Source organism: Silene latifolia, chromosome 11 (assembly GCF_048544455.1).
Source record: "Silene latifolia isolate original U9 population chromosome 11, ASM4854445v1, whole genome shotgun sequence".
In the NCBI taxonomy this organism is placed as follows: domain Eukaryota; kingdom Viridiplantae; phylum Streptophyta; class Magnoliopsida; order Caryophyllales; family Caryophyllaceae; genus Silene; species Silene latifolia.
Genome location: NC_133536.1, coordinates 16,917,692 through 16,941,531, shown reverse-complemented (window position 1 = coordinate 16,941,531; position 23,840 = coordinate 16,917,692). Strand labels below are relative to the sequence as shown.

At 38.6% G+C, this 23,840-nt stretch overlaps 3 protein-coding genes across 8 annotated transcripts; all 3 read right to left on the bottom strand.

The window, feature by feature from the left end:
- Positions 1 to 1,124: 1,124 nt before the first annotated feature.
- LOC141611231 (translocase of chloroplast 159, chloroplastic-like) lies at positions 1,125 to 4,692 on the bottom strand. Its single transcript, XM_074429727.1, has 2 exons — positions 4,518 to 4,692; positions 1,125 to 3,645 (listed from the first exon to the last, which is right to left on the bottom strand). Exons 1-2 carry the CDS (start codon positions 4,539 to 4,541, stop codon positions 1,342 to 1,344), a joined length of 2,328 nt encoding a protein of 775 aa, XP_074285828.1. The 5' UTR covers positions 4,542 to 4,692; the 3' UTR covers positions 1,125 to 1,341.
- Positions 4,693 to 6,126: 1,434 nt separating this feature from the next.
- LOC141611230 (uncharacterized) lies at positions 6,127 to 14,960 on the bottom strand. Its single transcript, XM_074429726.1, is given in 6 exon segments — positions 6,127 to 6,711; positions 7,017 to 7,596; positions 7,599 to 8,281; positions 11,177 to 13,463; positions 13,592 to 13,884; positions 14,509 to 14,960. Coding segments are annotated over 4 exon segments (3,075 nt in total). The 5' UTR covers positions 12,585 to 13,463; positions 13,592 to 13,884; positions 14,509 to 14,960; the 3' UTR covers positions 6,127 to 6,307.
- A 2,734-nt stretch (positions 14,961 to 17,694) lies between these two features.
- LOC141611228 (uncharacterized) lies at positions 17,695 to 23,116 on the bottom strand. 6 transcript variants are annotated; one of them, XM_074429720.1, is made up of 5 exons: positions 22,834 to 23,116; positions 21,861 to 22,235; positions 20,981 to 21,273; positions 18,563 to 20,692; positions 17,695 to 18,202 (listed from the first exon to the last, which is right to left on the bottom strand). In XM_074429720.1, the coding sequence occupies exons 3-5, from the start codon at positions 21,216 to 21,218 to the stop codon at positions 17,856 to 17,858; spliced, it is 2,715 nt and encodes a 904-aa protein (XP_074285821.1). In that variant the 5' UTR covers positions 21,219 to 21,273; positions 21,861 to 22,235; positions 22,834 to 23,116; the 3' UTR covers positions 17,695 to 17,855. The 6 variants fall into 6 exon arrangements, with proteins under 6 accessions (XP_074285821.1, XP_074285822.1, XP_074285818.1 ...); XM_074429721.1 differs by having other exon boundaries at positions 20,981 to 21,195; XM_074429717.1 differs by having other exon boundaries at positions 18,563 to 21,273; positions 21,820 to 22,235.
- Positions 23,117 to 23,840: the final 724 nt, after the last annotated feature.

Below are 23,840 nucleotides of genomic sequence, written 5' to 3'. Positions count from 1 at the left end.
GCCAAAATATGTATAGCCCGGCACTTGGACACGCACTTGTGTCAGATACATCTAAACGAGTCTGAGTAACATGAAGTCAAGTTATTTAGATCGCTTCAAATACGTTGTAACTATAAGGTACTCTACCCTTTCTATACTGGGATTTTTATTTGTGTTATGCACTGAGGTACAGTTGACATGAAGAAATTCAAAAGATTAGGTTTATTCCATTGACAAGTCCTTATCAATTGGAAAGCATAAGCACTTGTTTAGGTATAGTAACTTTATTTGGCCTTAGTGGTCTTTTACGTTGCATGAAAAGAAGTTGAGAGTGCATGGTGTGATTTTTGAATCTAATAAAGGATTAAATTCAAAGGGACCAATGTTCACTATTTTGCCTACTACAATTTGATCATTTGGTTGTATCCCACTAACACCATTTCGGCTCTGTTCTTTTGGACTTAATTTTGCTGAATTATTATGAACTGAACTATCGGAAATGAACTTATAAAGGGAGCGACTTTAAGTCCAACAGAACAGAGCCTTCCTGCCTCCAAAGACCTACTTGAACAATTGCATAAATTTTATAGTACAATTTGTTTCGAACCCATCTTAACTTGGTCAGTTATATAATCGCGAATTCAAAAAAAAAAACGAACTTTCGGGAAAGTGGAATTTAAATGAAGAGTAAAGTCCCAAACCTTTGCAAGCAGATGGATACATAAAGAAAAAGGCTTTAATTTTACCTAAAAAGAACTGAAAAGTGAAGGAAAATGTAAGATAAGAAGCAAATTAATAAAGAAGTGATGTGAAATTACTAGTTTTTGGTGGGCTTTCAGTGTCCAAAATTATCTAGGAAAATTGTTTTTGTTTAAAGAACAACCTATCTCATTCTCCTACAGCCTACAGGCTACAGGTAGTAAAGCTTTTGTCTAGTCAAAGACCCTTAAAAAAGTAGTCTTTTACAGCATGCATATGCCAATACTCAGGATCACTCCTTCATGATGGAACATCTTAGGTCTCATGCATCTCTATAATCACCAACATAATGCATTTTATTGAATGATAAAGTCGAATTGCATACGGAGTAGGGTTGTAAATGAGTCGAGCTAGCTCAATGAGCCCTCGGATAATGCCATAATATATTTGTTGCTAGAACTTTTAAACTAGTAAGAGAAACCTAGATTAAAAACTAGTCTACGACCTTACTTGAACAGGTTCTGTTCTATACTTCTATAGTATAGTACCTTTGTACCCTTGAGGTCTACAGATTAAATAATATATTCGTTGTTAGAACTTTTAAACTAATAAGAGAAACCAAGATTAAAACGAGTTTAGTAAGTAGAATACTTGTGATCGACATCATGGCTTCGAGACCAAGGCCTTGTAATTATAGTAGGTGGCAACCGTCATTGAAACCAGAGTTCCGAGTAGAGCCACAGTGGGATTAGAGCTACTTGTAGTTATCATAATATGTCCTTTACCCCTTGAGTTGAGGCCAACATTGACAGCCATCTTTGAGCAACGACCGATTTGAAATTGTGGCTTAATGTTGAGTTCGGCTGCCATTTCTCGTCTATATTTCAGCAAATTTACAGCAAACAAGTGTTCAACTGTCTCTACTGGGTAATCTGTTCCTCTGAGACGCATTTCCAGATTAGCTGCATAAGCAGCGCTTTTATGATGATGAACAGTTCCGGTTTTACCTGATATGACAAGTCCCCTGCCCATGTTTAGCTCATGTTCAACTTTAAATCCAGGAGCCATGTCCTCGCCCAAAAATGTGAGATTTAGTCCAGCAGTTGTTCTGTTTTTCTTCGATATTTTGAGCTTGGTTTCACCTCGGAGGATGTATGCAAGTTGATCAGAGATAGCTTGGACATCAAACCCGACTAAGCTAGAATTTGATTCTCCGTGTTTTGCAGAAACTGCAGAATCTAGATTAAATTTGAAAACATCCTTATCTTTGTTCAACTGCACAACAAATTCTGCTGGTAAGTTTCCTGCAATTTCCATATTACGCTGAATGATGACACCAAAGTACCCGTAATCATGGTCCCAGCCACGCGGGTCCAGAAAAGGCATAGCTGAGAACATTGCATTTGGATTCTCTAAAGTTCGATACAAATAAGTTGGATGGTTGGAATCGAAAGATGAAGGTAAATCTCTGTCAGGAGTTGGATCCAACATTTCAGGCATCTCATCGTAGTCATCCAATACAATCTTCCCTCGGTTCTTCAGCTCTTTCAGCATTCTGCACTTTTGTCTCCACTGCTGCATACTGAGTAGCTTCACTCGGTAATCATACTCTTCAAAGTACGCCTTCCTCTCATCTTTACTGAGCTTAGCAACCTCGGACTTCCTTAGAGGCTTAAAAGGCGGTAGCTCATCATACTCATCCTCCGCTTCTCCTTCTTCTACTTCATAATCCAACTCTAAATCAGGAATACCACCCTTGTTAACTGGAAGTTGTGGGTGAGGCCGAGTTTTCAACATGGAAGACACTAAGTATGCGAGAGGAGGTGCGCTCTGTAGAAAACCAAATAATGTCCGTTTACCAAATGAATCTCGAGACTTTAAGGTAGAACTTGCTTCAGCCAAGATTTTAATAGAGTAGCACTGCAATAGTAATTGATTTCTCCATGTTTCCCCATTAGGCAACACCTTCTCTCCCTTTGTGTTTTTTCTACAAGCAGGGTGGTTCTCCACCAAGGAAACGGGCATCTCCGTGTTGAGGTTCATCACAGTATAATCTTCAACTGCTGCAACAATCGACTGCTGAATAAGTTGGCTTGCGCGTGACACATATGTACTATAACTAACTGGCGTACCCATGCGCCCATCTGGAGGTGCAGTACCAGCATGAGTCAGAGTGAGGATCGCGCCTTGCCAAATTGAACTACCGAGACACCTTGTGATAGTCCTTAACATGGCAACATCATTCAGATACGGCGTTTGGGTGTTCAGCCTATCAACATACAGTGTCACATCTGGTGGGCATTTCTTTATGAATTTCTTGACTTTGGTCAGGACTTTGCTGTTGAAACCCTGATCCATTACAGAAGACTTAAGTCCCGGTACATCAATAACCCTGATCTTGACTCCGTTTACAACTCCACAAATCTCTTGCACACAAGTTGTTTCCGGTTTAAATGCATTAATTTTAACCTTTTCTTCACCAAATAAAGAATTGACAGTCGCACTCTTACCAACTCCGGTTTTCCCAATTACCAGAATGTTCACAGAAAAGTCCAATTCATCTTTTTCAACCTCAAGCTTCATGGCTTTCTGTTTCGCATCATCAAACCTAAAGGCAGCATCTCTCGGCCTCCCAGTGAAAACCGTCAGCTTATACAAGACGTGTGCTGCAAAGGGAGAATCGGGTGTATAGCCAAGCCTTTGAACAAGTCTCAGGAACTTGACCTTCAACTGATGTAAATTCAGCAGCCTCCTTTTCTCTTCTTCACTCAGGTTCTCCTCTAATGACTCTCGAAAGGTGGATGGAGATACTGCAGTTCTGGCATAACCATTCTCTGAGTCACAGGTATTGGCTGCCTTCAAAAGAGAAATTAGTGAAGAAACATCAAGCACCTCCTTCCCTTTGCCATCATTTCTTTCATCCACCTCAGTGTCAAACATCTTATAGTCATCCGAATCCTGTCCCTCCTGCCACGTATCCAAAAAGATCAGTAAAACGATTCAGCAGAAGCATGATTTCCTAAGCATGCAGGGTCTTTTAACCTTTCAACAAACTCAGACCAGAAAAACCAACATCAGCCCTAATTTTTCATTTTCCATATAGCATTCGGCCACATCAAAAAAACCAACATCGATTCAATTTACTGTTTAGAAATTGGAATATTTGGCATATATCATATATGCATGCTACAGGATAGGGTCAAAGGGTATTGTCAAGAAACCATCTCAACCAAAAGCTTAAGCCGGTGGTTGGAGTCCCAGGATTGATTTTATACTCTAACAGGTATCGAACCTTGGTCAATATTCCAGCCGAGTCTTTAAATTACGAATCAGAATACTCACTAATCCTAAACTATACAACAATAATGTTACCCCGGTAGCTTAAGGGTTTACTCAATTTTACCCTGTATTAACAGCATAGCGGCATTGTTTTCAGATGACCTAAACAAAAATTGTATCGAGAATTGCATAAAAAAGAAGCGTACAATCTCTGTAATCCCTTATGTCTCTCACGCTATACATTGCATATTGAATTGAAATGTACAAAAAGTTTCAATCTTTGGTACCCATACTGGTCTAGGGCAAACTCTTACTAGAACTTAAATACATCATATTGTTGTGAGACCGTTTCATATAAAACCGACATACAGATATCTCGTTATGTACCGTGGCGTCAATCAGCTGGTTGTATGATAAGCTAGGGCATATATACTGTAATACTTAGACGAAAGTTATAAACTTTAGTCTGTATAATACGCAACAATGCCCTACATTATTAGATTAATAATCCATAATTTTGAAGAAAGTTGAGTTTACAAAGAATATAAACATAGAATTACCTCGAAATTGGCGTTGATACGCATGTTTCCACTTGACAGAATTATTATGGAGTGGTGACTGCCCTGACTGGTTAGTAGTTACCTTGCTACCTTCCAGGCTTCCGGTAATAATACGGTAAGTAGTAAATACCCTCTTTTGAATTTACGGGGTTTAAAAGGAGAGAGTACCATTACTACCATACCTTCTCCCGTGCTTTCCAGTAGAGGTGACAATTGGGTCAGCCGGGTTGTGTTTGGTCGGGTCCTGTTGGGTCGGGTTATGTTGGGTCGAGCTGTTATTGGGTTGGGTCATTTCGGGTCAAACGATGTATCAGATCGGATCAGGTTTGGGCCGGGTCATTATCAAGTCCGGATACTTTATCGCATTATTTCATTTTTTTACCATTAAATTTAGTTTTTAACTATTATTTGATTTAGTTAGTTCATTATTAAAGTCAAATGTATCAATCTAAACAACAAATCAATTTCATTTTGATCAATATTAAGTTTAATAATTATCGGGTCATCAATTTAATCAGGTTAATATCAGGTCGGGTCAGAATCGGGCTCGGGTCACTGATTATCGGGTCGTGTCGGTTTAAGGGTCGTCATCAGGTCGGGTCAAGTCGGTTTTGGATCACAAAATTGTCGGGTTGAGTCGGGTTTTCACGGGTTCGGGTCGGACCAGACTTGTCAGCTTTACTTTCCAGTACTTTTAGGGTCAAGATTTTATTTCTGAACCATCTAACGGTCCACTATTTTAAAAGTAAGGTAGAAAATAATGATTTTATATTGTTGTATTAGAGAAAATGGAAAAAAATGGGATCTATCCCCTTAAAAGATTGGCAGCTTTCAAACTCCAAACCAAGAATCGCGAAATGGACTTCTTGAAAACAATCCCCTTATTATTAAGGTTATTATACCGTCTTGTGATGAGATGAGCCAATCAAGAGTCTCCTACCTAGACCTGGCAAACGGGTTAATCGGGTGGGATTTGGGTTGACTCAAGTTAGAGTTTGCAAGAGTTTAGGTCGGGTTGGTCATTTGGGTATGGGTTACTTTCGCGTCAACTATTATCAAATTATTTATGAATAATAATCCATGTACTACAATTCACATTTTGGTTGGATTATATTGAATCGAGTCAATTCCGGTTCAGGGTTGGATTATATTGAATCGAGTCAATTCTGGTTTGGGTGTCGGGCCGGGTCAATTTTGTCAAGTTTACTTCTACTCTAGTTAATTGGGCTCAACTCTACTCTAGTTGCAAATACTCGACCGCAAATAAATGCCCAATATCAAATGAATGTTAAGAGTTTATGGGCTCTATCACACTCACACATCTTACAAACTTGTCCCGAAGGATCAGCCATCAGGCTTTGAGCCACCATACCCGGATTTTAAATTTCGGTTGCAACACCGATTTGTGACCGAGTTATTATAAAGTTTGGAGGTCACCGCATCTATATTTTACCGTATTTTGAGATGATCTTGGCCGTATAATTCCTCATTTAGTGAGATTAGGCCACGACAACTGAAATCGGGACTGTGACCTAAACCGAGATTTAATACTAAAATTTCAACCAAGCCTTTTGGTTAAAGAATGGGACACCCGGCTAAACGATGAGTATGAGCCAAAAGAAGATCAACAGCAATAATACAGCATACATGGTACATCTCACAAAGTTAATATGATAGTTGAACATCATTCAAGTTCTTGGATCACGATTGTCAAAAAAAAAGTAGTTAGATCACACTTTTTATTTGCGACCATTAATAATTTTAAAAAAAAAAGGGAGGATATGCAATTATCATTGATTTATCGTCTTATTGACGTAAAGCAACGGCTTATAGGCATACACTTCACTGTCACTGGAGCTTGTTCTGATTGATGACAGCTTCGCAGCAATGGTGCTCATATCCGGCCTATCTTGTGGGAGTTCAGCAGAGCAAGGAAGTGCGATTTCAAGTACAGACATCACAGACTCAAATACTATCTGGCTGTTGTTATTGTCTTCGGCCATATCGTGAAGAAGAGCATCGTCGACAATCTTGATATCCTGTTCAGACAGAGCTGCTTTCACATATTCATGCAGACTGATGCCTTCTCTGAATATGTCATCAGTAGGCCTTTTACCTGTAAACATTTCCAGAACGAGGATTCCGAAACTATATACATCACCAGACGCTGCCACCTCATTTCCCATTCCATATTCTGCAATCAATCCATAAATTTGATGTGTGCATCAGCATTAACATTACACAACAGCCTCAAAGCCTCTTGCAGATGGCTGGATAATGGGGTTTGATTTACGCAGTTTTAGTGTTTTACCCCGGTTTTAATAATTCAAAGAGTTTGTTTCAGGTTAATTCATCATGAAGATGCCTACGTTCAGTGAGATATTTTACTTTATATTTTATACGTAGTACATTATAATCAAAGAACAGAATAGCATGTATTTCATACAAATGGGAAAAACACACACATATTAACATAAGAATAAGGGTGCGTGTAGTTACCTGGAGGCACGTAACCAACAGTCCCCCTGACTCCGGTGAAACCGGATTGATTTGCGCTAGAACTACTGATGCCTTCAGAGATTAATTTGGCCAAACCAAAGTCTCCCACGTGTGCGACCATATCTTCGTCAAGGAGAACATTGCTTGGTTTGAGGTCACAGTGAATTATCGATGAGTCACAATAACAATGAAGGTACTCCAGAGCAAAAGCAACATCTACTGTAATCTCAAGTCTTTGACGAAAACTTAAACTCCCACCTACTTTTTCTCCATTCCTAACCCCGCTAATCTCCCCTATTGGATGCAACCAATCATCCAAACTACCGTTTACCATGTACTCGTATACCAGAGCTTTGAAATCATTGCCTTGATAATCAACACTTGAACAAACTGTTATAACCTTAATGAGATTCCGATGTCTGATGTTGCGGAGTGCCTTACATTCAGCAATAAAGCTCTTGGAAGATTTGTGATTTCCGAGGTTAAATATTTTGATTGCAACTATTGGCCCGTCTTGATCAATAGCTCCTTTGTAGACAGTCCCAAAGCTACCGCTTCCAACTAAATTATCAGCTTATCAGCTGATAACCCATTTGTGGCTTTAAGTATGCTCTGATAAGATACATTTCGAAACTCTTCGGAGTCCCCTGCAACTTCTGTTTTCACAGTCCTCTTTCTGCTCCAAAACATATATGCCAATATGAATATCACCAGCAAAATAACCGCAGCAAACCCAACGAGAATTTCAAGGAGAAGTCTTTTTCTGTGGCTTCGCCTTTTTATCTGAGTCTGGTCGAAACTGCAGTTATGCAGTTTTAACTGAGGTATACCTCCACACAGTCTTCTATTTCCAAACAAAGAAACAGCAGTTGCATTGTTAAAGATGCCACCAGAGGGAACTTCACCTTCCAGGTTACTGTATGAAAGATTTAATAGTGTCAATGGAAGCCTCACCAGAAGTTCCGGGATTTTGCCTGACAAATTGTTCCGTGATAAATCCAGCGCATAGAGGCCCGTCAATGTCTCCAGTGTACTAGGAATTGCGCCTTGGAAGAAGTTTCCATGCATGTTTAGTGTCTCTAGCGCTGTACAGGAACCAAGAGTGCTCGGTATAATACCTGATAGCATGTTGTCAGATACATAAAGGTTCTCGAGATTATTCAGTTGACCAATTTCTTCAGGGAGGGATCCAGTCAGATTATTGTGAGATAGATCAAGTACAAGCGACAAGGTGGAAAGGCTGGTAAGTTGAGACGGTATAGCACCTATGTTAGGCCCTGTTCTTTCTGGCTTATTTTCACCTACTTGATTCGATTATTTCGATTCGATTCGATTCAGCTCGATTCGATTCGATTCAGCTCCATTCGATTGATTGATTGATTCGACTCCATTCGATTCGATTCATTCGGCTCACTCCTCCATTGATTCGATTCGATTCATTTTTAGCTCCATTAAGTTCAAATTTCATTTAAAACCTTACTCATCTTAAATTTAATAGTTATTATTAATTTTGTTATCAATAATACTATTTTTTAATATTATTCTTTATTATTATTATTATTATTATTATTATATTTAATAATAATGTTATTAATAATTTATTTATTATTATTATTATTATGAATATTATTATTAAAATGAATAATTATGTTGTTGTTGTTGTTGTTGTTGTTGTTGTTGTTGTTGTTGTTGTTGTTGTTAAAATGAATAATAATGTTATTAATGTTAATAATAATATTATTTATTATTATTGTTATTATTATTATTATTAGTATTGTTGTTGTTGTGGTTGTTATAATTATTGGTATTATTATTATTAAAATTAATAACATTTATTATTAATATTATTGATGGGGCACGCCCAACCGACTTGACCCAATAGCCAATACGGGGTCATACAAGTCAACACGCTTGCCAACATGGTTACTGATTCGCTTGATACTCTACGAATCACGAATTGTTAAAAGCGAATTCTATCAATCGATTCATCGAAAATACATATAACACATTTTCTATAAGCGAATCGCGAATCGATAAGGCGTATTCATAGCGAATATGGTAACCATGCTTGCCAGCCATCATTTGAGGTACACATAGAAATCTATAAATACCTCATTATTCACCCATCAATGGTAAAATACTTCTCACCAACAACTTCCTCTCTCTAGAAGTAAGACTACTCGAGCTACTATGAGAAAGCACGGAAACCTTAGCTTCAAGCAAGGTCCCAACTATCCACCAAGATCGTAAGGCATCGGAGAAGGACCTGTGCGAACCCTCCGAGGCCCTATTTGTTACGCGTGAAAGATCCATCCGGAGAGAGCAAGCATAGGTTCGAGGTGCCATCGTTTGAAAGGAGCGCGTTGACCCGACCCGGATTCGAGCAATTACGCTTACTTGAGTGTTTTTATTCGAAACAATTATTTTTACTAATATCATTATTAATATTGACATTATTATTTATTATTGTTATTAAGAATATTATTAGTAAAAAATTACTATTTTTTCATTATTATAATTTATGATTATTCATATACTCCTCCCTCTATCTCGGTCAATTGTTGTCCTTTGGTTTTTGGCACAAAGACCAAGGAAAGAGGAAGGGCCAATTATAAATGACAAGCGGACCAAATTGAGTGTGAATGATCAAATTGCTCATCAAGTTCATTCTTAAAATAGAAAGGACAATAATTGAATGAGACACCCCAAAATGAAATAGACAACAAATTACGGGATGAGAGGAGTATAATATTATAATTTTTTTTCTTAAAAATATTAATTTTAGTATAAATAGTATTATACTATGAATATTATTATTAGTACAGTTGATAATAACAATAATATTAAATATTGTTCCGGGTGTAATTCCAGAGCAAGTATCGTTACCACCCGTGGCTCGTAGAATAATGTCTTGAGTTGGATTCCTCGCGTCTCTATCGTTCCTCTCGGCCTCTCCTGCAACAATGAACGAAGGCGAGGGCTTGGCTTTGTGCCAAGCGTACTCACTCCGACGCTCAAGTCGATGAACTCAAAGGATTAAGGCCGTGTTACTTGGCTAGATATGTTGTAGAGAGATAAGGGAGATATTACAGGATGAATAGTGTATTTTGGTTTAATTGTTCGATCCTTTCCTCAATGAAGGTTGAGGAGTATTTATAGGCCTTCACCTTTTGTCACGTAGTGGCCAAGTGGCCAAGTGGCTAGCAGGTGGAAAGACTGATCTACCCCTCGGCCGAGGGACCTATAGCGAGGCCGGCGGGCCATGATGTTGACTCACCGCCGAGGGTCTTGGATATGAGTACGCGGGTATGTGTCATTTGGCGGGTTGTCACGCCGAGACCCAGCTAACGGTAGATGGGCTGCATCGGCTAATTTGTATAAGTCGTTGACTTCTTTGTGGATATCTTTGACCTTGTTCAATATGTTGACTTGGTATTGATGCGAGAATATGCCCCATCAAATATTATTATTATTAATATTAATATGATTATTTGATTCGATTATTTCAATTGACTTTATTGATTCGATTGATTCACTCGGCTCTATTCGATTCGATTGATCGGCTCGGCTCCATTCGATTGATTGATTGATTCGATTCGGCTCCATTGATTGATTCGGCTCGATTGATTGATTCGGCTCCATTGATTCGATTGATTGATTCGGCTCTAAAAAGCGGAAAAAAACGGGGCCTTACTCGGACACGGATCGAAGTATCGTATCAATACGTATCGGAGTATCCACACGTGATTTTGAATTTTAATAGATACGGGAATACGGTCAAAGGAGTATCTTGACTATTTTTTAGACACGGATACGATACGTCTTATATATATTTTTTTATTATATTTGAGAAATAAATAAAAAAATACTTTATACTGTATTTTTTTTTTGTTTTATACGTACAATTCTTGTTATAGTACTCAGTTTAGTCGTCGTTTGCTACTGTTTCCACACATAAATATTAAAATATTACAGTTAAGTCGTCGTTTTTCCATCAAAATTAAGATGAAGATCAAGATGTTTCCTTTTGTTGTTGCCGTATCAGTATCGTGTCCGTAATTGGCGTATCCGATACGTATCCCGTATCGTATCCCGTATCGTATCATATCGATACGGAATACGCCACTCAACAGACGTGTCCGAGTATCGTAGTATAGCACCACTAAGATAGTTTTCCGAGAGATCCAATCCTAGAAGTGATCCACAATTTGCTAGAGCTACAGGAATGTTGCCTTCCAGATAGTTTTCAGCTATGCGAACAATTGTCAACATGGTTAAGTTACCAATTGAGGATGGTATCTTGCCTGATAACTGGTTGCTACTTAAATCTAATTTAACTAACTTCTGAAGTTTCCCTATTTCCTGTGGAATGACACCAGACAGTAGGTTCCTATGACCGCCAAAGTACTGTAGATTTGCTAGGTTTGCTAAGCATTCCGGAATCTTTCCGCCAATATTATTGCGCCCAAAACCTAACCATGAAAGCCTTGTTAAATTGCATATGGTTCTAGGAAGATCTCCTCCGAAATTATTTACACTTATCACGAAAATCTCTAACACGGTGGCGTTGGCCAAGGAAGAAACAAAATTCATATCAACAGCTTGCCCCAACCCAAGGAGGTTCGTGCCGATGTTCAGGAAACTAAGCTTCTCCAACTTGTGCAAAGAAGGAACCTCTCCCTGAATACCATTTGAAGCCAATTCTAGATATTCTAAATGTGAGGAGTTTGAAATTGAAGGCGGAATGAGTCCAGTGAGTCGGTTTTGCACAACAGATAAGAATTGGAGGTTTGGAAGCATATTGCCCAAGTCTGATGGAAGACGACCCTCTAATTCATTCTCCCCTAGATCTAGAACTATCAAGGATGAGCAGTTGAATATCGATGGTGGGACTGTTCCCGACAACCTGTTACCGCTTACTGCAAGAACAGTCAGATTTTGAAGTTTGCCTAGACTATCAGGGATTCTTCCGACCAAGTTGTTTTCAGCCAAGGAGAGTGAAAACAAGACAGACATGTTCCCCAAAGATGCAGGGATGTTTCCTACCAAGTTGTTATTCGACAATTTTACAATTTGTAAATGTGACAAGAAACTAAGCTCATGAGGGATAACTCCTACCAACATATTATTCAACACATTCAACTCAAAAAGGCTAGAACAACGAGATATGTTCAAGGGAATTTCCCCTCCAAAGGAATTATTAGCAAGAAAGAGATACTGCATTTTATGAAGATGACCGATTTCAGGGGGGATAGTGCCACTAAATGTGTTAACTTGTAGATTCAATACTCTAAGACAGCTTAGATTACCAATGTAAGGAGATAAAGAGCCATAGAGCTGTGAGGACGACAAATTCAACTCCGATACTCTCTGGTGCATACGTCCACAAGTTACTCCATACCAGTTGCAGTAGTGTAGGGTGTCATTCCATGAACTCATAGCACCAAGAGGATCATTTGTTTTGGCTCTGAATTTGAGCAAGGCCAGCCTGTATGTCTCGTTATTCGTGCCTATAGAGGAATAAACAAGGCACGACATGGCGACACTAAAAAGGATTGAACGAAACATTGCGTATAAGGAACGAGATTCCTAAACAAGAGCAGAAGATGTATCCGAAACTATACTGCCAGGAAAATATTTTTGTGTGAAATTAGTAGCAGCATTTTCATAGAACTGTAGGAGTTTAGAAAAGTTATGTTCTATAATAACTAAACCTCCTATAGCATCAAACTCATGATGTAAATGCGTCAAATTTCCAAGTAAAAATAGTCAGAAAAGGCATTCAAAGTTGCCTGCTGAGAATCTAGCTTACTAATTTTAGTCACTATCCTACCTAACATTAGCTTCACTAGATTCTTTTGCCACTCACTATGTCCCGGAATAATAATGACATTCCGTTCCAACTTCTAAGAAAGATCCAAAGGTGCACCCGGTGTAGAATATCACTGTACACCCTAACAAATGAGAGCACGTTTCTTTTTCTATTTCACATTGATTATGTTTTGTTATTCATGGGAAGTATTGTCAATTCCAATTTTCTCATTGGTTGACTGACCAGTATATTTTGAAAATATTTTGATTGCCCAACCTGAATGAAAATTTATACTCACATATGATCTTTCAGGGTTTCGAGAAACTATAAGAATTCGTCGACAGTTGGGAAGGCTTACCAAAACTGTTGGGAAAATTCCATCTGGGATTGTTTGCAGATGAAGAAACATACCTAGCCATAGATAAACTTGCCAAACTACAAAACAAGACGGCACATCAACTGGCCATGGAAATCATCCGCAATTATGTCGAATGAATATAAGTTTGACCGTGGCCCTAAATTCTGGGCGGAGTTTGAGGGCGTGATTTTCTTTGCTTTCCTTTAACTTCTTATTCCATGTCTTCTTTACTCTAGTTTTGTTCAACACTTAAGATTGTTGCGTACTTGTGTATCATCTTATAGAGGGCAGTTTTGACTGTTTAGAGTGCTTACATATATAGCTGCTAAAAGCCTAAAACGGCTTAAACCCAAACAGTAGTAATTCACAAAATTGAAAAGAGAAATGAAATATGGAGTAACATACAGCTCTCCTCCCAAAATGGTCTGCTACCCAGCCACCAATCACAGCACCTATCATCGCTCCAATTGTCGTCGTTGATCCAAAGACAGAATGTTGAGCGACAATGCAAAGGACTGTGGGTAAGTGTCGGTAAGATAAATAAATAGAGCAATAGTGACTATAAAAGAATGTCGACGACATTTATCATTGTTTTCTCACATAGCATGTAAGAAAGTAAAACACATGCCTGTGCCAAAGTCAGTCCTAGGTCAGACTTCAGAGATCATTCCAGATTCCACAAGTGATGAGAAATCCACCTGTTGTCACAATTCACAAACATGACAACATTATTCATTGATAAAAAGCAGGTCAAGTAAGTCTTCGTAAGACGGTCTTAACTTAATACAAGAAAATGTCAACATTTTACAATAAAAAGTGATTATTTAATCAGGAAATATATATATATATATATATATATACATTGGGTTTTTCAAACCTATGCCCACTAGGCATAGGTTAAGAAAGCCAAAAATAGAAAGAATTTAATGATGTCTTTATGGAAAATTGTAATATACAATTACTTTTACTTTTTTTTCCAAGGAAAACATTTAAATCTTTCTATTTTTGCTTTCTTAACCTATGCCCAGTGGGCATAGGATAGAAAACCCGATATACATTTTATGGTAAAATTGTCACATTTTGTCTGTCTTAATATCAGGCGGAAAATGTCGTCTGAAATGTGAATTTGCGATACAAATAACCAGAAACCCGAATTGGTCCTCTCCAATCCGTAGCTGGCCCCAAGCATTATGCACAATTGATACCCAAAAATTGAGTTTCATAATGGGAATAATTCCTTAACATCAAATTATGCATCCACAAAATTGACCCGTACACTAATGTAATCAAATTATAGATTGCAGTGAGTGAGAATTACTTACGTCATTCAATACCGCCCTAAAGTATAGAAGAGACTGCGTCAAAGACGGGCGGGATTGAGTCAGGTTGCCTTGGGCGCACGACAAGGTGGTGCGATGGTCGAGGATGGAGGCTGGTGTATGACTGCGGCGGTGATGGAAAGGAGTTTGTGAATGGAGTTCTCCGGCAGCCGACAACCATGACGGTGCGGTGATGAGTCATGGTGGTCACTGGTGAATGGTGAAGGATGACATGTAGACCTGGCAAACAGATCGGGTCGTGTCGTGTTCATGTCCTTGTCAACTATAAACGGGTCACAACTATCCCAACCCTAACCCGACCCAATTACATAAACGGGTCATTTGTCTCAACCCTAACCCAACCCATTTAATTTTTCTATAACCCAACCCGACCTGTTTAACCCATTTATCTTTAAGAAGGTCATTTTTAACCCGTTTATCTTTTAACAGGTCATTTTTAACCCACGTAACCCATTGAACCCAATAAACTAATAAAATAAACTAAACTTTATAGCGCTATTATAGTATTATCCCAAAAATGATGAATGAAAATGCTTATATTTAAGTTATTTGGTTGGGTTATTGATTTAACACAAATATATTATGACACTTTTAAATAAATGGGTTAGTCGTGTCGTTTTCGTGTCAAAAGAGCTCAACCCTAACCCGACCCATTTAAGTTTCGTGTCGTGTCCGTGTCAACCCAATTACTTAAATGGGTCAGAACGTCTTAACCCCAACCCACTAACTTCGTGTCGGGTTCGTGTCGTGTTTTCGGGTCATGTCAATGATTGCCACTTCTAATGACATGGCCATTTTTAAGTTTGCTTTATTTCTGAAATAGAAAAAAAAAAAAAAGGTCAACGGGTTGGGTTCGGGTCGGGCCAACTCGGGTCCGGTTAGTTCAGGCCTTTTATTGAGTTCGGGTTAATTAGGGTCGGGACGGGTCTTTTTGGGTTTCGGGTTTGTTGTCGGGTCTGTTTCGGGTCAAGCGGGTCGGGTCATTTTCGGGTCAATAAATAATAGAGAAATAGTCATTTCAAGTATTTTCGGTTCAATTAGAGTTATATTGTGTCGGGTCATTTTTGGGTTTGGTGGTCTTGAATCGGGTCATTTTCGGGTCGGGTCAGTTAGGGTCAAGAAAACTCGGGTAATATTCGGGTCGGGTCGGATCGGTTAGGGTTTTCGGGTCACATTCGGGTAATATAGTTCGGGTCTCGGGTCAGTCTTTCAGGTCGGGTTGCTTTTGTCAGGTCTAGTGGTAACTCGTAAGTCGTAACTACTCCCTCCTATTCTATATGATCTTTCACTTTGGTTTTGAACCAATATTTAGTGGAGTGGTAATATGTGGAGGAAAATGAAAGTAAGAGAACATGTGGGGTTACATGTGATATTAACCAAATAGACAAATAAGAAAAGTGGAAGGTCTTTGTGACTTTTCCGTTTTAGGAAATGTGGGAGTTAGTGAATAAGAGGGAGTATTTTTTTTTTAAATCGAGGTGTCAACCATCGACAACCGTATATAATCCCCTCTGTGAGTGCTCTCACGAAGAGGTAAACAACTGGCCAAAGAATTTGCTCCATTCCCATGGACAGGGATCGATCCCCTGACCTCATAGTTAAGGGATGAAGTGAACAACCCTTAAAGTACTAATTAGGTCTCGTTTGGTTCATACGGGAATTAAATTCATGTGTTATTTGCAATTCACATGGTTTAATTTCCTACATTAGAATTCACATGAATTGTTTTTTTATGTTTGGTTGCCATGCTGGAATTTCTTTCTTCTAGGAGTTTTCAATGATCTTGAAGAGGCTAGGTAGTTTAATTCCCCATTATGTAGAAGTTGGAAACTTTCATGGAGTTTGAAACTCTCCCATTTTATAAAAAATGGTGTAACCGAGCAACTTGCAAAAACCACAATTCATGAAATTTTAGAATTCTCATGAATTGGGTGGGCAACCAAACGAGCTTTAAAAGACCCCGGCCTCTTCATCAGTTTTCACTCTTCATAATTTTAGAGGCGAAAAATTTCACCTTTCATTAACCTTTTTGTAACACTCCAAGAGTTTGAGAGAAAAAAGTTGTCCCACATCGGAAAAATAAAGAGCTTAAGAGATGTTTATAAAGGATTACACTCATCACTTACTAACAAGCTCTTGTGCTTTTGGCGTTGTTATAAATGGTACTCACTCCTATTCTCTAAGAACTTCCACATTAACCCCACTTCTCTCCACATTGGGAAATTAAGGAGCTTAAGAGACTAAGAGACGTGAATTTGAGAGAAAAAATTGTCCCACATTAGGACCCACCACTTAATAAAAGGCCTTGTACTTTTGGGCTCACATTTTCTAAGGTACACCCGGAGTACAATATCGTTGTACACCCTAACAAATCAAAGGACATTTTTTTCTATTTCACATAGATAGATTAGGTTTTCTTTATTATTCAGGAAGTATTTTCAATTTCATTTTTCTCAATAATTGAGGAGTAATTATTGTCAACAAAAAAAATAAAAAATTGAGGAGTACAATCACATTTCATTCTAGCCATGTTACTTCCTTAAGAATGAGCTCAGCTGAGTAAGTCTTCTGAGAGACGGTCTCTCAATAAGTTTATTGAGAGATTATTTTACACTTTTTAGAAAAAATGGTACTAAAGGTAATAAACTACGTACAAATCATGATTAAAGATAAAATTAAGTACATTTATTATGTAAATAGGTACGAAATTACTAACACAATTAACAATAAAAGAGGTACGAAAGATTGCTCTCTCAATTAGTTAAGAAGAGACCGTCTCTCCCAAGTTTTAGTGATCTTTGTATAACTATTTCAAATGTTTTCATTATTTGCCCAATAATTTTATATATAACCTCGACTCTTGTTATTGAAAATAACACTAGACCAAACAAGCGATAACTTAACAATTTTATATAGGCTCGAGCTTGAGTTAAAGCTCGCACCTGTGGGCTCGAGCTGGAATTTTGTTTCATGGGCACAAGCCAAGTAAGGTCAAGCACGTGCACGGCTCGGCTGGTTATCAGTCGTAGCCACGACAACAGATAACGGGACTGTGACATAAACCGAGATTTAATAGTGTAATTTCAAGTTTTCAACCGAGCCTTTTAGTTTAAGAATGGGTCAACTAGCTAAACGATGAGAATGAGTCAAAAGGAGTTCAACAGCAATAATACAACATTCATCTCACAAACTTAATATGATCAAGTTCTTGGAAATATGATCACAAACTTTTTATTTGGTACCATTCAAAATAAAAGTGGATATACAATGATCATAGATTTATAATCTTAACTGACGTAGAGCACACTTATAGGCATTACGCATTACCGTCACTGGAGCTTGTTTCTGATTGATAACAGCTTGGCAGCAACGGTGCACATATCCGGTCTATCTTGTGGGAGTTCAGCGGAGCAAGAAAGGGCAATTTCAAGTACAGACACCACAGACTGGAATATTATCTGGCTGTTGCTATTGTCTACAGAAATATCGGGAAGAAGAGCATCGTCAACAATCTTGATATCCTGTTCAGACAGAGCTGCTTTCACATATTCATGCAGACTGATGCCTTCTCTGAAGATGTCATCAGTAGGCCTTTTACCTGTAAACATTTCCAGAACGAGGATTCCAAAACTATATACATCACCAGACGCTGCCACCTCATTTCCCATTCCATATTCTGCAATCAATCCATAAATTTGATGTTTAGGTACCAATTCCGCATTCATATGTGCATCAACATTAACATTACACAACAGCAGATTTACGCAGCTTTACCCCGTTTTAATAATTCAAAAAGTTTGTTTCAGGTTAATTCATCATGAAGATTTTGTAAATAATTGCATCGGCTTGCTACTACATTAATGTAAGAAGCGCCTACGTTCAGTGAACTATTTTACTTTATATTTTATATGGAGTACACTAAATAGGAAAAACAGAATAGCATGTATTGTACTCCATGCAAATGGGAAAAACACACATATAAGAATTAAATTAAATAGTTGTGAGGGGCATGGAGAATAAGGGTGTGAGTAGTTACCTGGAGGTGCGTAACCAACAGTCCCCCTGACTCCGGTGAAACTGGATTGATTAGCGCTAGAGGTACTGATAACTTCAGAGATCAATTTGGCCAAGCCAAAGTCTCCCACATGCGCGACCATATCTTCATCAAGGAGAACATTGCTTGGTTTGAGGTCACAGTGAATTACTGACGGGTCACAATAATGATGAAGGTACTCCAGAGCAAAAGCAACATCTACTGCAATCTCAAGTCTCTGACGAAAACTTAAACTCCCACGCGCATTTTCTCCATTCCCAACCCCACTTATCTCCCTTATTGGATGCAACCAGTCATCCAAACTACCATTTACCATGTACTCGTATATCAGAGCCTTGAAATCTTTGCCTTGATAATCAACACTTGAACAAACTGTTAGAACCTTAATGAGATTCCGATGTCTAATGCTGCGGAGTGCCTTACATTCAGCAATAAAGCTCTTAGAAGCATAATGATTTCCGAGGTTAAATATTTTGATCGCAAGTACTGGCCCGTCTTGATCAATAGCTCCTTTGTATACAGTCCCAAAGCTACCTCTTCCAATTAAGTTATCAACTGATAACCCATTTGTGGCTTTAAGTATGCTCTGGTAAGATACATTTCGAAACTCTTCCGAGTCCCCTGCAACTTTCATACTCCTCTTTCTGCTCCAAAACATATATGCCAATATGAATATCACCAGCAATATAACAGCAGCAAACCCAAAGAGAATTTCAAGGAGTAGTCTTTTTCTGTGGCTTCGCCTTTTTATGTGAGTCTGGTCGAAACTGCAGTTATGCAGCTTTAACTGAGGTATGCCTCCACACAGTTTTCTATTTCCGAACAAAGAAACACCAGTTGCATTGTGAAAGACGCCACCAGAGGGAACTTCACCTTCCAGGTTATTGTATGAAAGATTTAGCATTGTCAATGGAAGCCTCACTAGAAGATGCGGAATTTTGCCTGATAAATTGTTCCGTGATAAATCCAGCTCATTAAGGCCCGCCAATGTCTCCAGTGAACTAGGAATCACGCCTTGAAACAAGTTTCCAGGCATGTGTAGGCTCTGTAACGCTGTACAGGAACCAAGAGTGCTCGGTATAACACCTGATAGAATGTTGTTAGATATGTCAAGGCTCTCAAGATTATTCAGTCGTCCAATTTCTTCAGGGAGGGATCCAGTCAGATGGTTGTTATATAGATCAAGTTCAATAAGGGTGGAAATACCAGTAAGTTGAGACGGTATATCACCACCAAGATTGTTTCCCGAGAGATACAATCCTAGAAGTGATCCACAATTTGCTAGAGCTACAGGAATGTTGCCTTCCAGAAAGTTTTCAGCTATGCGAACAATTGTCAACATGGTTAAGTTACCAATTGAGGATGGTATCTTGCCTGATAACTGGTTGCTACTTAAATCTAATTCCACCAAGTTCTGAAGTTTTCCTATTTCCTGTGGAATGACACCGGACAGTAGGTTCCTAGAAGCGCCAACGCCCTGTAAACTCGCTAGGTTTGCTATACATTCTGGAATCTGTCCACCAATACTATTGAGCGCAAATGCGAAAATCGTAACCCTAGTAAAATTGCATATGGTTCTAGGAAGATCTCCTCCAAATTTATTTTCACTTATCACAAATATCTGTAACATGGTGGCGTTGGCCAAGGAAGAAACAAAGTTCATATCAGCAGCTCGGCCCATCCCAAGGAGGTTCTTGCCGATGTTCAGGAACTTAAGCTTCTCTAACTTGTGCATATTAGGAACCTCTCCTTGAAGACCATTTGAAGCCAATCGTAGAAATTCTAAATGTGAGAAGTTTGAAATTGAAGGAGGAATGAGTCCAGTGAGTCGATTTTCCCCAACAGATAAGGCTTTGAGGTTTGGAAGCGTATTGCCTAAGTCCAATGGAAGGCGACCCTCCAACTCATTCCCCCCTAATGATAGAATTTCCAAGGATGAGCAGTTGAATATCGAGGACGGGGCTGTTCCCGACAACTTGTTATCGCTTACTGCAAGAACAGTCAGATTTTGAAGTTTGCCTAGGCTATCAGGGATTCTTCCGACCAAGTTGTTTTCAGCCAAGTAGAGTGAAACCAAGACAGATATATTCCCCAAAGAAGCAGGGATGGTTCCTACCAAGTTGTTTTTCGACAATGTTACAAACTGTAAATGTGGCAATAAACTAAGCTCATGAGGGATAACTCCTACCAACATATTAGTGAACACATTCAACTCAACAAGGCTAGAACAACTCGATATGTTCAAGGGAATTTCCCCTTCAAAGGAATTATTAGCAAGCAAGAGATACTTCAATCTATGAAGATGACCGATTTCAGGAGGGATGATGCCACTAAATTTGTTATTTCTTAGATTCAATGCTCTAAGAAAGCTTAGATTACCAATATAAGGAGATACCGAACCTGAGAGCTGTGAGGACGACAAATTCAACTCCGATACTCTCTGGTGCATATGTCCACACGTTACTCCGTACCAGTTGCAGAAGTGTACGGTGTCATTCCATGAACTCAAAATATCAAAAGGATCATTTGTTTTTGCTCTGAATTCGAGCAAGGTCAGCCTATCTGCCTCGTTATTCACGGCTATGGCGAAATAGAGAAGGCACGACAAGGCGACACTGAAAAGGATTGAACGAAACATTGCATATAAGGAACAAGATTCCGAAACAAGATCAGAACATGTGTCCAAGACTAAACTGCCAAGAAAATATTTTAGTGTCAAATTGGTAGCAGCATTTCTTAGGACTGCAGAATATAGAAAAATTATGTTCTGTAATAACTAAACCTGCAATAACATCAAACTCATGACCCATGACTTAAATGCGTCAAATTTCCAAGAGAAAAGTCAGCAGTAGGCATTCATTGTTCCCAGCTAAGAAACAAGATGTATTGGGTCACTCTTACCAATTTATCATTAAAAGTTACGGAGTAACCTACCTAATTCTAGCTGCACTAAATTCTTTGCCACTTGCTACGTCCCGGAATGATAACGACATTCTCATTCTGTTCCCGGGAAAATTCTAAGGTACACCCGATTTACAATTATCACCGTACACCCTAACCAATGAGAATACGTATTTTTCTATTTCACCAAGATTTATTTTGAAATTAAATGCGCGAAAGTGGCAATTTATCCATCTAATAAGTAACAAAACAATTTATTTTGAACATTCTAGACCTCATGCATCTCTATAATCACTAACATAATGCATTATATTGAATGATAAAGTCGAATTGCATACGGAATAGGGTTGTAAATGAGTCGAGCTAGCTCAATGATGGCCTTTGAATAGGGTTGTAAATGAGTCGAGCTAGCTCAATTTAAAGGCAGCATCTCTCGGCCTCCTGCTGAAAACCGTTCGCTTATACAAGACGTGTGCTGCAAAGGGAGAATCGGGTGTATACCCAAGCCTTTGAACAAGTCTCAGGAACTTGACCTTCAACTGATGTTAATTCAGCAGCCTCCTTTTCTCTTCTTCACTCAGGTTCTCCTCTAACGACTCTCGAAAGGTGTATGGAGATACCGTAGTTCTGGCATAACCATTCTCCGAGTCACAGGTATTAGTGAAGAAACATCAAGCACCTCCTTCCCTTTGCCATCATTTCTTTCATCCACCTCAGTGTCAAACATCTTATAGTCATCCGAATCCTGTCCCTCCTGCCACGTATCCAAAAAGATCAGTAAAACGATTCAACAGAAGCATAATTTCCTAAGCATACAGGGTCATTTAACCGTTCACAAACACAGACGAAAAAACCAACATCTTAGGATATCCAGCAATAGAAACGATTCAGTGAGTTGTTGTCCTTTCTATTTTAAGAATGAATTTGATGAACAATTTGATCATTGACACTCAATTTGTTCCACTTGTCATTTAATAATTGATATCTTCCCTTTTCCTTGGTCTTTGTGCAAAACGACCAAAAGGACAACAATTGACCGGGACAAAGGGAGTACATTTTATGGTAAAATGGTCACATTTTGTCCGTCTAAATTTCAGACGGAAAATGGCCATCTAAAATGAGAATTTGCGATACAGAATAACCAGAAACCTGAATTGATCCTATCCAATCCGTAGCTGGCCCAAACATTATGCATAATTGATACCCAAAAATACAGGTTCATAATTTGATAACCAAAATTAAGGTTGATAATGGGAATAATCCCTTATCATTAAATTATGCATCCCCAAATTTTAGGCCTACACTAATCTAATCAATCAGTTTATAGAATGCAGTGAGCGAGAATTACTTACGTGGCCTTGGGCGCACGACATGGTGGTGAGATGCGATGGTCGCCAGTGGAGATCTCCCGCAGCTGACGACAATGGCGGTGCGCTAGTGGTCGCCAGTGGTGAGGTTACTGAGGTATGATGGTTACTGGTTAGTGGTGAATGGTGAATGGTGACCCCTCAATTTTGGGCTGAAATCCATGAATAATCAGTTAAATTTTAATTGGGTGATAATTATCGGGAAATTTAATTAGTTGGGTAATGACGAGTTTAGTCCATTCATTTCTCCCCTTTTACCCTAAAATTCAAGCAAACCCTTTAGGGGGTGTTTGGTTTATATAGTGGTATGAGTTTGGAATGAGGAATCATTCATTTTAATGTGGTATGAGTTTGAAACTTGATTCCTCATGGTCATACCATGTGTTTGGATAAAAAACATACCGGTATGGCTATCAAATTAAATGTTTTATGATGTTAGTAAAATAAACTTATAATATTGAAAGTGTAAAAGAGAAAACTTAATTTTTACAAACTAAGTACTAAAAGACGTTATTATTTCACCAAAGTAGGATTCAAATTCACAAACTTCCAAAATACAAAAGCATTGTTTAATACTCCGTATTTATTATCCAAACAAGTTATTATAGTTCTAATTGCATGAGAATTTATAATCTTAAGAAAACCTGACGTAACCAATTATCCTTGACTAATGTTGAAGAACGGTTGAAAAATGCTCAAAGTATAATGCCTTGAGCAAAAGTGACGGCAGGAAGGTATAGTGTTCTCAATTATTTTTTATTTTCTTTTTCCTTTTTATTTTTATTTTTTTGATTCCTAAGGGTTTGGAATGAGTGATACCCATCTCCCCCAATGGGTTTCCAAAACCCATATCTCATGGGTTTGAGGTATGGGTATCAAAATACAAAAATTCCCAAACAAACACAAGGTATGGGTATGAGTAGACCTGTCAAAACTCGACCCGACCCGCAAACCCGACCCGACCCGACCCGTTTTCTTAGGGTTACAAACCC

What these genes read in the sequence shown, in the direction of transcription:
- LOC141611231 (XM_074429727.1), bottom strand. Translation starts at nt 4,541, where the DNA reads ATGCGTATCAACGCCAATTTCGAG. An exon ending in GTATCAACGCCAATTTCGAG is followed by an intron (nt 3,646 to 4,517) that starts GTAATTCTATGT and finishes GATACGTGGCAG; the next exon opens with GAGGGACAGGATTCGGATGA.
- LOC141611228 (XM_074429716.1), bottom strand. Translation starts at nt 21,218, where the DNA reads ATGTTTCGTTCAATCCTTTTCAGTGTCGCCTTGTCGTGCCTTCTCTAT. An exon ending in TGTTGGTTACGCACCTCCAG is followed by an intron (nt 18,203 to 18,562) that starts GTAACTACTCAC and finishes GATTGATTGCAG; the next exon opens with AATATGGAATGGGAAATGAG.